Raw genomic sequence first — 15,301 nt, forward strand, 5'->3', positions numbered from 1 at the left:
AGAGCAAAATCAATCCTAATTTCTTTGTCAAGAAGCATACTTAATGCGTAATTAGATTATAGAAATTCAAGCAAGTTATTGAAAGGAAAGAACCCAAAGCAGTGTATGTACATAGGCTAGTTGTGCTGCTTCAGTTCTGCTATAGTGTTTTACTCTCACAGGTTAAGAACATAGTGAAAAGAATTCCCCATAGACTGGAGAGTGGGAGAACGCTTGAGATCATCTGAGGCCACATACTAGGCTGAAGCACAAATTAAGATGACAGACAAGGGGGAAGTGCTTTTTAATTATGACCATATGAACAAAGTCAAATTTAAGAGTTGAGAGTCTTCACAGAAGCTGGAACTTTAGTGGCAGTCAGGCAGGCAGCGCAGAGCAAATGGGAATCATCTTCACTGACAAGAATCACCAGCAGCAGGTTATTTCTGAACAGAAAGATATACAGGAACATATTTCAAGTTACAGCTTCATGCTTGTTCAACATAGCCTTTAAAAGGGTTGCCTTTGAGTTGCAGTTAAGCATGAACACGTACCTGCATGTCAAGTAATTCTTCAATCTTATTCTGGATCTGTCCATACACATCATTAAACAGCTCCTCCTTTGATTTTGTTCCATTCAAGTGCACTTAAAGTAAGAAAGTAAAATAAGAGAGCTATAATTGAATGTTTCTGTAAGCCTGCCAGATCCCAATTTAAAGAGCACGAACTTGACTGGTATCAGAGAAATATACTCCATCCACCTGCTTCCACTCCTCTCGTGCACTTAACCAGTATGTATATCCCAGGTTTGGAAAGCACTCTCTCATAAAGCAATCTTTCGGAAGTGCTTTTGTCATTAAAGACTTACCCACATCAACTCCAAGATCTTCCATTATCTTCCTGTGCTTCACATACATAGGCCAAACATGGCCATCAAACAATCCAGGTGGATCTGGTACAGTGTAATTCCTTGAACTATAAATTAAGACATTGTTATTCACGAGTAGCCTAATTACAGTTTAGGGAAATGACAGTTCATTCAGTTTCTCTACACGCTACCCTGAGCCTGTTGCCTCCAATGCAGTTTCTGAGTTTATCAAAAGTCAGTATTCAGCATAAGCTGCAAGCATAAAGATTCCCCCAAAAAGTTGCAATTTGATGTGTGGGTCCAAAGTGTTCAAGATGCAGAAAGGATTCCCAAGACGGACTGATCTTAACAGTGACAAATAGCCTTCTCTTAAAGCTTTAGCAGAACTTGGGTAAAACAGTTGACTGCTTATTCCTTGGAAACCCAACTTTTTCAAGCGTAACATGTTTCATTTGCGTTCAGAACAGTGTACGTGTACAACAATACAGCCAAATATAAAACCCTGGGATAGTTTGAGATCTGGGAACCGTATCATTGGAAAACTAGAAGGGGAAAAAGTCTGTTGAAAGATCTGTGCTGAAACTGAGCATCAGTCTCATACACAACAGCTTGGTAGGAAGCTTCTGGGTTGGTTTGGTGAAGGAAGCTACAGTCTACTCACAACAGCTACATTAGTGTTTATCCTTTCTTATCTAAAAGCTTTAGAGAAACAAAGTCTTGAACGGAGTAAGACGTTACTGGGCTAGCAAGGGAACTTCAAAAGATAAACTTACCTTCTTCTCCTTTTACACTCTTCATATGGAATGGAAAGAAAAAATCGATGGTGGAATACATCAATCAGTGGCCTGAAAGATACACGTTTGGTTGCAGCTAGACTGTTTGATTAGTAGCAAGAAATGGAAAAGTAAAACTACATTCATTTCCTCTGTCTAGAGCTATCTTCAGACTTGTGACACCTGAACTTGCCAGCAGTCAATACTAGCTGCTAACTCTTGGTTTAGAACAGGTCTTTTTATTCCCTTGGAGGTTTGCCTACCACGTAAAAATCAAAATACGTGAAGTCACACTCGATTACCTGTAGGTGTAAAGTAGGAAGCCTTCAACAATAAGAATGTGGATTGTTTTGTCTCCTCCCTCCTTATCTTGTAAGATTGGGACATCCAGTGTGTTGTTGATCCCGTGAGAACGTTCAAATTTGACTGGGTTTTTTATCCAAGCGTTTATGGTACTCATCATAGCTTCCATATCTAATGCACTAATCACTAAGACAAATCAAGACAACTATCATTAAGCAGTAATCAAGTATCATCTAGTAATAGAGTCAGTACAAAAAAAAGCACACATAAAGGATCAAAATAATGCAAGTTTTTGAGTTGCACTTTGGTAACAGCGTAGCAAAGCCTTACCATCGTACTGTTTAAACCCGTCTTCAACTTCTATTTCATCTTGGGGCTGAAACAGTGATAAGAAAAAAACTGCTTGGTCAGCACACCTGCTGGGAAGCTCGATACCCATTTCAAAGCAAGATTCAAGATCCGAACCCTGAAGCTACAAAGAGGAATCTTAACCCTCCACCAGGTTTCTTGGCGTGCGATAAAAAGCAGTAGTAACGAGGCTAAGATAAAGTAGCCTGCTCCTCTATCTTCCCGCCGTACGGCGCCCAGAGAAAACGGAAAGTCATCGGGTCATGCGACAACGTGGGCCGGCGGCACGGCCAGCCCAGCCACCGCTGCAGAGGAGCCGCGGCAGAGGGCAGGGGGACGCCGCGGGCCCTGGGGCGGAAGCACGCGGGGTCACCCCTCGCCCTCCGCCGCCCGTCGGCGGGCGGGCGGCCGGGCCGGCAGGCGCCCGCCTCACCTTGAAGAAGTCATCCTGGTGCACCACGCTGCAGTTGGGCAGGGCCTGCATCAGCTTGCGGGTGAGGGTGGTCTTGCCCCCGTTGGTGACCCTGCGGCGAGAGGGGCCCGGCCGTCGGGAAGCGCCGCGGGACACGTGCGCGAGCGCGCGCGCCCTGCCGCCTTCCCCTCCCCCGCCCCGTCCTCCGCTCTCGCGCCACTGCGGCAGCGGCACCAGGAGGGCCGGGGGGGGGGGGGGGGGGATGAGTGCCCGGGCCGCGCCTCGGCCCCCCCCGCAGCCCGGCGGGCGCCCCCTCCCCCGAGCCGCCTCCCCCCGGCCCGGCCCGCGGCTCTCACCCGCCGATGCCGATGATGATGTTCATGGCGCGTCCGGCAGCCGCACGGCCCGAATCCTAGGGCCTGTTCCTGAGGGGCGGGGGGGGGGGGGGGGCGGGTATGGGGACCCGGCGTCTCCGGTACCGGCCGCCTACGTGCCTGAGCCGGGACCCGGGGAAGGGGGGAAGAGAGGGGCTGGAGAAAGAGGAGAAGGTAGAAAGGGGAGAAACCCAACGTCAACTGCCGGGCAACGCCATGGTCGGAGGAGGAGGGAGCAGCAGCAGAGCTGGTCCGCGCCGCACCAGAGCGCTCCGCAAAGGGAGGCCAGCACCCGCCGCATGGGGCTTCCCCTCACGCTCCTGCGCGCCCATTGGGCGGCTGCCACCGCCGCCGCAACCAATGGAGCGCGCGCAACGCGGACGCCTCACGGCTATTGGGTAGGGCGCGTTCACTCACGCCCGAGAGGGTTACAGCGCAGCCGTTCGGCGGCGCTCATTGGCCGCCGCGCTGGGGGAGGGCGGCTGCGCCAATGGCAGGGGAGCCGCGCGCCGGAGGGGGGCGGGTTCTGGCGGCGGCAGCAGCGCTGTGCGGGCGCGGGGGCGCCGCGCCGGGTCCCGCGCGCTCCTCTCAGGCCCCGCTCGGCCGCGACAGCTCCGCCGCGGGGCTCGGCGGGCGGCTCGGCGCCGCCGGACTCCTGCGCGGTGGTAGCGAGGGGCCGCCGAGCGGGGGCTCCGCCTGAGGAGGGGCGAGGTGGAGCTCCGCGCCCCGAGGAGGGCGGAGCAGGTGTCGGTTCTGCCGGCTCCTCTTCAGGCGGAGCTGCCCTCCGCTTGGGCGGGGTGAGGCGGCGGGCGGCCCCCGCCGGGCTGTGCCCTTAGCCTTGTTACGCGGAGGCGGTTCTCCACCTCGCTGAGCCGTTAGTGCCCGTCTCCGAAGGGCCCTCCGCTCCGCAGAGCGGCCCGGCTTCCGGTAGCGAGGAGCTGCGCTCGCCCCCAGCGCCTCCCCGCCCGACGCCGCCGTCGTGCCGCGGCCCGCGGCTGCCCGCAGGGGCGCGGCGGAGCGGGGAAAGGCACCGGGAGGGTGGCGTGACTCGGTACGGCAGGGCTGCTCCGAGTGGGAAAAGTGGGGAAGGAGTCCCGCGGGCGGCGCGGTTTGCGCTGTGGCAGGGTGACCCCTGCAGGTCTCCAGGGGGAAACGCGCCAGCAGTTGGGCAAGCATCGGCGGCGTTCAAGGTCGAAGTTTGTCCTTGGGCCGTGAAATTAGGGAGTTCTAATGGGCGTGTAGAAAGTCGAGTGGGAAACCTAGTGTGGAGGGTTTGTCTCCTGCGACCCCCAGGTGTTGAAAGAAGGGCAGTTCCCTACTCCTTCAACTGGAGGAGCACACGTGTTTCCTTGGCCGTGGTGTTTGTCCCTCGGCTGCCGCGCTTGGACTCCTGCAAACCGCAGAAGACCACAGGACTGGAAAATCTGCTACGCCTGAGGGACTTCACCTCTTCTGGTTAAGGCTTTTTTCCCTTCTATGAAGAAATAAAATGTATGGTCGTGGCCTTTTTTTTTTTTTTTTTAATCTAATCTGCATTTATTCTTGGTAATGTTGAATTCCATCATTTACAAGCTACTAAGTCAATTCAACATGTTTACAATAGCAGTGGTCGGTGTGTTGCCAACCATTCAGCTTGCTTCTCATCTTTTTGTGAGTTTCACTGATTTTCTTCTGGTAAGGCTCCAGACGAATCTCAGTTGATTTCTCTCGCAGTTATTTTTAACTTGCAAACAGAACACGTAATTTGGTCTCTTGGCTCTTGTTTTTTGAGGGGGGGACAGACAGTTAGTTAAAAATGCATTTTTTTTTTTTTTCACTTTGTGACTGAGCTCATTTCTGATCTGCAATAGAGGATCTGGGGGTGGGTTTGGGGGGTTTTGGGTGTGGGTTTTTTTTTTTAATGGGTGTGTCTACTTAGTTTTTAAATGGAGAAGCTTCACATCTCAGATGACACCCAAATTCCTTAGATTAATAATACCAATGCACCTAGATTAATGGAGGTCTCAGGTAAAACCCCATTCTCAGCTTCCTATGAAGCTTCAGGATGGCAGAAGGCCAATATATAATCAGACTACATATTAGTGTTGTTATGTAGTTTGAGGACTACATAACAAACTTTGTAATCTGTACATGTATTAATAAAATCAGATGCTACTTTAAAGCAGTTAAGCTCACTCTACAGCAGGAATTCAGCTGTTTGGCTCCAAGGTTCTTCCAAAGTCTTGGTAAATTTTTTTTTTTTTTACTCTTCACCTTTCACCAAGCAAGATGCACTGTTCAACTTTCATGCTCAAAACTAATTTTTGATGTGGAAATTCAAGTTCCGCTGTTTTTTACCATACCTTGCCATTCAAATATGTAAACATACAACTGTTTCAGTATTTTAAGATGCTGTAAATACCAAACGAGCACAGTAAGGATAATGAACAAATTAGAAGCACAGTGATTTTTAGAAAGGCAATTAGGCTGAAATATGCTGCTCTCACCTCAACTCAGTACTGATAGAGCTGGAATGAAAATGACAGTGTCTGGACTCAGAAGTTACCACAATTTAACAGCTTGGTTGAGGCAGGGTGATGGTAGCCTGCACCCAATGTGTGAAAATATATGCTGACTTTACACTCATTGTCCTTCACTAATAGCTCAGAGTCAAGGATTTGTCATGATCAGACCTCGAGTCTAAAGGCCAATTCTGAAGAACAGATACATTTAGTGGATGTTGTTTATCAAGATTATAGTGCATCTCTCATGTCCATGAAAAGGGAGAACTCTTGTTTTTGAGTCAGACAAACATTTTCCACTTCATATAGAATGGATATTCTGTAAGTAAAATACAAGAATATTTTGAATACTGTTTAATACATGGCAATGGTAGAACAAATTGAATGTTATGCTCAGTAAAGTATATCTAAACATTAATAAAGCTTTCGGGCGCTTTAAGGCTACGGACTCCAGAATGGCTGTGCATCCTGCCCATCGCATTCAACATCTGTGTCTGCGTGTGCTAGCCATTTCCCTGGCCCTTTGTCTCTCTCTCCTCGATGATACTGCTGCTATGGTGAAAAATAGAGAGAAAGAACAACAGGATATTGTCCAATTCTGGTCTGCGTGCCAACACTGACAAAATGTTGTTTTCTCCTCGGTTTGGGGATTCTTGTTGGCTTTTATTAGCCCTGGGTGAGCCTGAACACATTAAGATGTTTTTAAAATTCTTCCAGTTAGCGTGGAAACCTTGAGTCTGTGGGAGGAAGGTGGTGTCCCATGCCCCAGCACAGACATTCCTGTCCTGGAGGATGATACTCTGACTCACGCAGAGGAAAAGCAGCGTTCTGTTGTAAAAGACAACAGGAAGACGTCCAGTGCTGCTGTGTGCCAGGAGGACACCTGCAGAGCTGCCGCAGGGGTGGAAGTGAGCCACAGGCTGTATGGATAGTGCTGAGAAAACTGCACGGCTGCACAAAGCTGACGCCAAACTAGGGTGCTATTTGTGGTTTCCGTTCTGCTTTTCTGACACCTGTAGGTAAGCGTGAAGTGCACAACAGAATTCTGCAGCACCTTACAGAGTGAAGGAACCGTCGCAGGGAACGGGATCACAGTGAAGCATTCTTCCTTAGCAATCAGGATTAATTATAACCCGGGAATATGAACTGTAAATGTGCTGCAGTTGCCAAGACAGGAGCTGGCTGTGTGCCAGCGCTTGCATGAGGACATACCATCCCGTCAGGACTCCCTGGGAGCAGCAGGTAACACCCAGGTACGCGTGGAGCCCCACCGAGGTAGATGGCCAAATGCTGGGGGGTACGGCAGGAGGAGAGTAGGTGTTCGACCGTTATTTTGGGATGGGAGTGTTTCTCTATCTAATTTGATGCTCATCTCAGTCTGCTTTCAAAATAGGTTATTAGCGTACAGCAACGCACTTTATGATTTTTAAGAAAATCTTAGCTTTGATACTGTCTCCTTAACATGAAATAAACCCCCAAATTCTGCAATTAATGTGAAGTGTAGGCAAAAGCTTCGGCTTCCGCATGTTCTTATGGTTGCATGGGCCACTGTCCCTTCTTTGCTGCACTCAAACAAGGTATCAGTGGTGATAAAGACCATTGTGGGAGGATGAAGTGAGGTGAAAAATGGTAATTGAGACAGATAATGAGTTGTATTAAAACTACCCAGCATAAAATGGAATAATATATGACACATTCTGCAATAAGTATCACATAGGCCACCTAAAGCTGAGGCAAATGTAACAAACGCTTTGAAAGATAAATGGCAGAAATTTAAAAAATCTGCTTGAAGTGTGAGAAGTGATGAAGTGTAAGAAAACCACAAAGGTGAAAGAAATAGATGTGCTAATTACATAATTGTGGGACTACATAAGAAATGCCTGTGAAGGGGGAATCTTATGTTGTTTGCTTGCGAAGACTTTAGTGGAAGCTTAGAAAGACTGAATTGATGAAGCTGGAACTTCTGTTAAGCTGTAAGCTTTAAAAAAAAAACCAAACCCTTTTTTATAAATTAACATGTTATAATATTGTTTTAATAATCTGATGTATGAAAAAGTTGATATGAAAGGCTACTCTATAGTCCTGGGTTTGATTTGAAGGAAGATATTAAAAAAAAAAAGAAAAGAAAAAAAAGGGGGGGCGGTAACCACTAAAAAGTTGGTTTTTATCATAGCTTCAGGGCACTTAAAGTTAGTGAGTTTCCTGGTTGTGTGTCTAGTTCAGGAGTGCTATGTTAATAGTTTTATACATTCGGGGAAGCTCTAGGCTCTGATGAATGGTTTCTGTTGCTGGTATACAAAGCTTTTTTTCCCCCTCTTTTAAGGGCTTTTTGGAGTTGTAGAATAGTCTTTACTTTGAGCTTTTCTATGTCTAAGAAGAGTAACTATGTCAGATGTAAGAAGGAAACTTTCTTTTGCACCAGTTTGTAAATGTTAAGCATTCAATCTGTTGTGCTTCAAAGCTATTTTCTTTCAAAATACTAAATAGTTTATGAGTATTGGCTAGCTCTGCTTACAACTAGATCGCAGACTGTTAAAGAAGACCTAACTTAATTCTAGCATTTCTTTTATTACGCTTCTGTAAGGAAACCAGAACTTATACTACTGGCTGTCTGGGTGTAAATGTGCAGAGTTCTTAACCCTGACTTCTGACATGAACATACTCATCTCAAATTGATGCTACTTTTCAGTCCAGGTGTGTTTAAGAATTTTACAGTCTTGTTTTAGTCTTCCGAAATGTCTGTTGCTCAATAACTGTTACAAGACTTTGATATATTTTAGTATAAATTTAAATAATCTCTTTGCAGGTATACTCATCAGATGCTTTCTATGATCTTTACCAGTGAATCTGTACAAGCAATTCGTTCCTAAACTCACCTTAGGAACTGCATCTTGGTCCTCGTATTGCTTTAACTCCCAGAGAAATAATTACGCTTAGCAAGACCTTATTACCTGCTGAAAAATAGAATGACTGAGTTCCTGGTTTGTTTTAATTGGTGCAATGGTGAACAGCCCCAGCCGGTAGGTAGATGCACAACTACCATCCTTTGTCAGATTTGAAATTTTGTCTTTCAATTATGGGGAACACTTCCATTGTCACATTGTTTTGATTAGTTTGGGCTAAGTAATGCAAAAGCTAAAAGCATGCCTGTTAAACTATGTTTAAGCTATGTGTGTTTTGCCAGAAACTTTGGCCATGTGACTGTTTGCAGTTCTCAGGCCTTGACTTTCCAACATTAAAGAAAGTTCTTGCAAAAATTCAATGAGCTGTAATAAAAGTGACTTTGACCCTCTCTTATTGCAAACAGTCTGAAACTTCAGCCTGGTTGTCATGAGGAGTTATTAGGGGTCAGTACTGACTGTCTTTTATCTCAGCTACTTGTTTCTGTCTGAAAGTTGCTCATGTTTTCTGAATAGAGACCTAAGGTATCTTCTTTCTTATAGAAGAGGCGTCGGAGACTGGACCGGAATATGATAGGAGAACCAATGAACTTTGTACACACTGCGCATGTTGGGGCAAGAGAGATGAGTAGTGACTATTCATCAGTAAGTGTGCACCTCTTGGATAAGCAGAAATCTCCACTCAGTAATGTGTAGAACAGGTAGCTAAAAAAGTACTAGATAACTGTAAGAGAGAGAAAAATCCGACTTCCCCCCCTACCTCCCCCATCAATAGAATAGCATCAGAACAGAACTCCTCTTTGGTTTGTAAACATAAGACACTGTGGAAGATATATTCAGCAGGAACTGCTCATTTCCCCAGTATCTTTACGTATGATGAGAGCCTTTTGGATAAGGATTCTGTGGATACATTTGATACTAGGTCCAGATAACAGATCACCTTGAAGTCAAAGCTGTGCCAGGGTGAAGGATGTAACAATAAGTGGATTTTGAATAGCAGGACCCATCTCATGCACTGACTGAAAATAGTCCTTAACAATCCTGGGTTTAGCTGTTATTTCTCCCTACTACTGTTGGGACCCAAGAGTGTAAACATACTCACCTGCCTCTGCAAATTGATGCTTTTAATAATTGTTCTGGCAACTAGACTTTATAAGATGCATGTTCTAATAAACTCTTTTTTCTAGGCTGTATCAATTCAGGACCACATGAAGTCTAAAGGTGGCTACACAAACGGCACTTCTGCAACTGTTGAGATATAGGAAACTGAGAGGATGCTGGAATCTGCTCTGTCTTATGAGGACCCCCTGGACTGTGCTTTCATGTTCTCTAAAACCTCTTTATCATGGAGTAGGGAGAGTACTTGAATTATAAAGAGGTCTGTGCAAGCTTTGGTGGTCTTTGCTCAATAGCGTCTGAAGGAGTTATTGTAAACTATCCTTAAAATGCTCTGTCATGGTAGTGTTGTAGTAGCAACTGTAATTTGTCACCGTAGATGGCTTCCTAGCTGTGTTCCAAAAACCTCACAAAGTTGTCTTGTAGGATGGGATTGGAAGTCAGTATGAATTGTCTGGGGTTTTGGTCTCTGTCTTTTTCTCCCCTCAAGACATGCAGAGGTTGACTTAATTGGAAGATATCACAGGTTTGCACTTTTTATGTGGGCTAACCTGAGTTGCTAAGTAGGATCTTGTAACCTCTAATATAACTTCGGACCTGTTTTTTAGATGGCTTGCAGCCTAATGCATAAATCTACTGAGCTGTACTTTGGTATTTTTTTTTTAATGTCTTTTGATGGTGTAACGTAATATATTTACCCGAGTCTGCAAAACCCAGTGAAACTTCTGCCTTGCTGTGATAATGCTTTTGTACCTAAAAATTGAGGTTTTGCAAACATACACACTCTTGAGTGAGGCTTAGAAAAACAGACGTTTCTCCCAATTACTGGGCTGCCTGCCTTCCATACGTGCACTAGTGTGACTGACAGGTATTACTACAACAGAGCTAATAATATGTACCAGTTAACTTCAAGTGGTGCTACAATATGCTCACAACTGTGTGTTGATTTTGCATGACTACTATTGAATTTTAAACTAAACATATCTAAGATCACCCTCTCTTACTTATCTGTAACAGTAACTACATGGGACTTCAAGGGATATCTTGCTTGTCTTTGTGGGTCCTTAATTTCAAGACTTTTTAGATGAAATGTATTTTTTCTTGCATATGTTTTATTTAAAATGTATGGTTTAAGTGATACAGCCATGTGAAGGACAAAAATTTAAACAATATTGTGAAAACTTGCAGGAGAATATTAAATAGAAACAGTGTCTTGCAGAGTTCCAGCACTTCATAAATATTTAAATAATAGCCATAAATATTTAGCCCTACCCAAACTATGGTTTATTACTTAGTTTGTATTCATCTTTCTATTAAGTGATACGACAAAACTGCTGAAGTAGAGCTAGGGTTTTCTTTTACCCAATCACTGACAACTGTTCCCCAGCTCTAAATGCTGAATGACTACCAGTGCAGAAACTTAGGAAATCTGCTTGCTGTCATGGGGTTAACTAAATACAAGTGTTTAAATTGCTGCCATATCAGCACCAGTTCTGCTGGAATTCAGTGGAACTCTCTCCTTGCTCTAGGCATAAGATCCATTACGAACTTTTTTCCATTTAAAAAAAACCATCTAGCTGGAAAATCTTTTAATTTGTGTGATTCTGTTTGTGGCTTGTGATACTTCCAAAATCTAGACTGCTGGCTTTGCTGAGTTGTTAGGCTGCCTTTTGTGAGTATACTAGAGAACTGAAAATATGAAAGGTAGCTCTATGTTTCTGTATGCATTCAACACACCACCACCCCCATTTCATCTTTGAGGGCCAAAGAGGAAGAGAGAATGTTACTTTCTGTAACAGTCAACAGCTGATCATAATGTTCTGCAACCGTAAGAAATATAATATCCATGTCTTGCTAGATCCTTACTCTTGAATTACAATGCATGCCAAATTTTAATATATTTTAAAATTAGCATGAGCTAGATGTACATTTAGCTTTTTTAAGTCTTTCATATTTCTGTCTTCTAACTTCAGATTTATTCCAACAGCCTAGTTAAGATAGAGATTTTAAAGAAGCTAAATCCTGTATACTGTTGAGGAAGCATAAAGTGGCCAAGTTGTTTTAAAGAACAGATCCTCATTCATCTGCTATTAAATGGAGTTCATGCATTCATTTGTCCATACCTGCCCAGAAAAAATAGTGGTAGGGCAGCTGTCATGTAGAAAATGGGTTGTATTTTGTTAACACTGTAAGAAAACAAATTGAACAGGAGCTGGTATTTCCTGAAGACCCATTCAGTATCTTTAAGATTGGTGGTATATGGATAACTAGAAATAAAGGAGTTGGTGATCACATCTGTTCTTCTCTCTAAAAATAAATCAACAGACAATTTTGTTATTAAACCTTTATTTATAGAAAAATCCTAGTTTTCATTATGTAAACCAAGTAGCACTATCTGATGTAAAACTAACCTATTTTCATCAGAACATACAGTATTATATATGACCATATTAAAGTCTCACATAATTAAAAGGAAGTATTTTGCTATTGTCTTAAGGGTGACATTACTTTTAAAATCTAAATAAACATAAAAGCATGTCTTGAGTTTTTGTTGTTGTATATTTAGAAATCTAGCTGTAATCTGTCATGTAACTCAGTATAAACCTATATCGGTTATAATAAATATGTTGAATTAGGCACTTGCACTCTTTTCATATTGTGGAAAATCTTGATATTTTCTCTGCACTGAAAACCTGTTGGTTAAGTGGATGGATCAGCGTGTCTTGAAACTTTATTGCACAAAATCAAATTTCTCCACCAGGGAGAACAATTTTATATTAGGTCTTTTCTGTCTGTTCTATGCAAGATATTACTCCATTGTGGCATTTTTTTTGTTTGGTGGGGTTTTTTTTGTTTGGTGGTTTTTGAGCTTGGCTGGAATAAAATATAGCAAAAAAGACCAAAGGATCAAACTTTTTAATCTATGTTGTAGGCTGTGAAGACCATATATCAAGACAACATGGTAATGGAACATTACTGCTCTGACTTGATGGTGTTTTATGTTTGGGGGGTTTTTTTTGGTAGTAGGAAGTAAAATAACTTGCAAGTGGAGCAGGATCAAGTCTTTCATATGTAGTCTGGCAGAGTCTCAGCACTGTATCTGTTTGCTGCCTTCAAAAAAAAAAAAAAAATCGGGGACTCACTGTTATTTTATATACTGTCTGTCTTATCCCTTGATGTCCCTGCTAGGCTTTACTGACTGTCCCATAACGCTGCATAAACCTGCAGTCAGTATATAGAAAAGGTTATTTGGCTTTTTCACAACCTAATATGTCTTTTTACCTCCTGTAGAGCTGCTTTTAGAACAATTATGTGGTGTCATGCTATGTTCCAAGTTAGCCTGTAATATGATAACTTGCAACCCAGGCATGTAGCATTATTCCTTTGTATGGTGTAGCCATGTTGGACTATTGGGTGCTTCTGTAGCTTCCATTCTGTATAGACAAAAAATGTTTAAGACATTAATAAATACCCTTAATCTTACTGTGCCAGCAAGAATAAGCACAATTTGACAATGCTAAATTCCATGGAGGTATGTTTATGAAATTAATTATATGTTACTAAATACAGTAACACTGGGGAAAAAAACCAAACAAATCTGCCATTGAAAGATGATTACATGGCTGCTCTTGATTGTGTTTGGATTTACTTTGCTATCAGCACTGTGACATTGCCATAAAAACCCACCAGTTGAAGATAGAATGATCTTGTTTGCCTTTCATAATCACCGTGGAGATAGACGAGATGAACTACAGGAAGAAAACATTGCTGTGTTACAGTGGTGTCAAAAAGATCTCCGGTGAGTGGGTTCCTGTAAGGTTTCCAGATACTTTGTGGTTCTGCAAACTTGGTTAGTCAAGTAATGACACTGTACTATAAAATCACTCAGATAAAGTTAGGCAGTCAGGGAATATGAGGTAGAAGCCAGATCTTCCTTCCTAGCATTTGTACCTTCTTTCCTCATGAGAACAAACTTCAACGGGACTAGTTAACAAGAGTACTTGCAGTATTCTAGTTTACTAGGTTATGCTTCTAGTTTCTGGCTCCTGAAGGTAGACTTTGAATTCTAAAATCTGTAAGACAGGTGAATCGCACACTAAGGGTTAATGTCAAAGTGTGGAGTCCTGAAATAAAAAAATTTCTGGTTCATTAGATTGCAGATTGGCTTCAGGGCAGAAAACAAAGACTAAGCATAAACAGAATGTTTTTCTAAAGACAAGGCTGCTTGGAATAAATCTTTTTTATTTTTTAGTTTTTAAAAAGTGGAGGAGACTTGCATTTTTAACTCCTTGCTATTGTAGTACCAGTCTTACTATGTACCTTTCTGTCTTAATACAGGGGCTGGATCAACAGAGTTTAGACCCAAAGTAGCAGTTAATGCTTGAAGTGCAAAATTTTGGATGCTTACCTCTACAGAAGTCCCTGTGCACCTTAAGGAGATGCTCTATGTGGCTGGTACTTGGGCTCCTGCAGAAAAATTGCCCTTTCTCCATACACAGTAATTCGTCTGGTACACAAGGCCCAAGTTACTTACATCAGTTGTTTTCCTGCTGATATTCGTGTGGTTACAGCGTATATGTGAAAGGTTTCCTAGTCCTGCACAGATCAAGTCCTCTCTAGGAACTGGCCTGTTAGACAGTCGTTTCCTCAATAGAGCCTTAAGCTGTGGAGTTACTGAAATTTACCACCACGTGCAGCTCTGAGCCAGTTTTGTGCTTTGCTATGTGAACGCATAAAGTCTCCTTGTTATTGCTTAATTCTTCATACTCGAGGGAAGGTGATCAGAGAGGTCAATGGGTCGATCAGGAACTACAGAAAAATGAGATACACAAGCGAGGCAGGTTTAGAAGGCATAGACAGGCAGTGTGGTATATGTTTATGAGGAACGAGCAGGGAGCAGAACATGTGTGCATATTAACTTTTGTTATCTGCAATGCACAGGACATCTTTGTTGAAATCAGTTGGAAAATACTCATAATATGTGCATAATTGGTATATGGAGGAAATTGGGCACTTAAATGCATGACTAAGCTGGGACTTTGAGACACAGATTGCCAATGTAACTTTAATGGATAGCAGAATACTCTTCCTGTGGTGGCTTACAAAGCTATTTTCAGAAAGTATGGAGCCACCCAGAAAGCTAGCTTTGGTTTCAGCAGTTGCAGACCGATGGCGCATATATGCTTGGAAGATGAGATGGCTTCCCTCCACCCTGATGAATGTGAGGTTGCAGATGTTCTAACTGCTGAGGCCTGCTGCACCCAATGCTACCTCCATGGAACACAAATAAAACTTAGAGTTAATACAAAATAGCAGTAGTAAAAGGGTATTTGCCTTTGGTCCACCGTGCTGCCAAAACTTCAGGGAAATTAACTAGATCCATCTGATATTCAGCTTCCTGGTGTTGGGAGAGAATGGATGGGTTGGAGCTGAAAGGTCATGAAGACTTCCTCGTGCCTGAGGAGGTTTGAGTGATGTTCTCCTGGACTCGCTGCAGGCTGAGGTGCCAGAAGGTCACCATGGCTGCACCAGATTTCTCCCAATGCTATGTAGAGAAAGGAAACATGAAAAAAAACAGTGAAAGCACTTTGAGCAGGCAGGAATATTACTAGTGTGTGTTCTTGTGCCAAAAAAGCTCCCAACTTGAGGTGCTTGACACTGAACTAGGACTGCTGTCTTCACCTGGCAATTTATAGATGAGCAAACTCATGTTATAATAATAAAAAA

The 15,301-nt window shown here is 43.3% G+C and overlaps 2 protein-coding genes across 5 annotated transcripts; one reads left to right on the forward strand and one right to left on the reverse strand.

Moving 5' to 3' along the window:
* Positions 1-253: 253 nt before the first annotated feature.
* LOC115341497 (nicotinamide riboside kinase 2-like) lies at positions 254-3,362 on the reverse strand. The gene is made up of 8 exons (XM_030014640.2): positions 3,040-3,362; positions 2,705-2,795; positions 2,254-2,299; positions 1,923-2,109; positions 1,621-1,692; positions 848-954; positions 534-625; positions 254-425 (listed from the first exon to the last, which is right to left on the reverse strand). The coding sequence occupies exons 1-8, from the start codon at positions 3,063-3,065 to the stop codon at positions 420-422; spliced, it is 627 nt and encodes a 208-aa protein (XP_029870500.1). The 5' UTR covers positions 3,066-3,362; the 3' UTR covers positions 254-419.
* Positions 3,363-6,194: 2,832 nt separating this feature from the next.
* Positions 6,195-13,057, forward strand: LOC115342175 (CDC42 small effector protein 2-B-like). Of its 4 annotated transcripts, none has more exons than XM_030016138.2 (4): positions 6,195-6,811; positions 8,365-8,578; positions 9,002-9,103; positions 9,646-13,057. In XM_030016138.2, the coding sequence occupies exons 2-4, from the start codon at positions 8,525-8,527 to the stop codon at positions 9,718-9,720; spliced, it is 231 nt and encodes a 76-aa protein (XP_029871998.1). In that variant the 5' UTR covers positions 6,195-6,811; positions 8,365-8,524; the 3' UTR covers positions 9,721-13,057. The 4 variants fall into 4 exon arrangements, with proteins under 4 accessions (XP_029871998.1, XP_029871999.1, XP_029872000.1 ...); XM_030016139.2 differs by having other exon boundaries at positions 8,401-8,578; XM_030016140.2 differs by having other exon boundaries at positions 6,195-6,800.
* Positions 13,058-15,301: the final 2,244 nt, after the last annotated feature.

Source organism: Aquila chrysaetos, chromosome 5 (assembly GCF_900496995.4).
Source record: "Aquila chrysaetos chrysaetos chromosome 5, bAquChr1.4, whole genome shotgun sequence".
Classification (NCBI taxonomy): domain Eukaryota; kingdom Metazoa; phylum Chordata; class Aves; order Accipitriformes; family Accipitridae; genus Aquila; species Aquila chrysaetos.

Excerpts from the sequence above, each read along its gene's own strand:
- LOC115341497 (XM_030014640.2), bottom strand. The coding sequence starts at position 3,065 with ATGAACATCATCATCGGCATCGGCGG. Across the intron at positions 2,110-2,253 it reads CGGGTTTAAACAGTACGATG|TGATTAGTGCATTAGATATG; the intron begins GTAAGGCTTTGC and ends GATTTGTCTTAG. Across the intron at positions 626-847 it reads AGATCTTGGAGTTGATGTGG|TGCACTTGAATGGAACAAAA; the intron begins GTAAGTCTTTAA and ends TCTTACTTTAAG.
- LOC115342175 (XM_030016138.2), top strand. The coding sequence starts at position 8,525 with ATGACTGAGTTCCTGGTTTGTTTTAATTGGTGCAATGGTGAACAGCCC. Across the intron at positions 8,579-9,001 it reads ATGGTGAACAGCCCCAGCCG|AAGAGGCGTCGGAGACTGGA; the intron begins GTAGGTAGATGC and ends TCTTTCTTATAG. Across the intron at positions 9,104-9,645 it reads TGAGTAGTGACTATTCATCA|GCTGTATCAATTCAGGACCA; the intron begins GTAAGTGTGCAC and ends TCTTTTTTCTAG.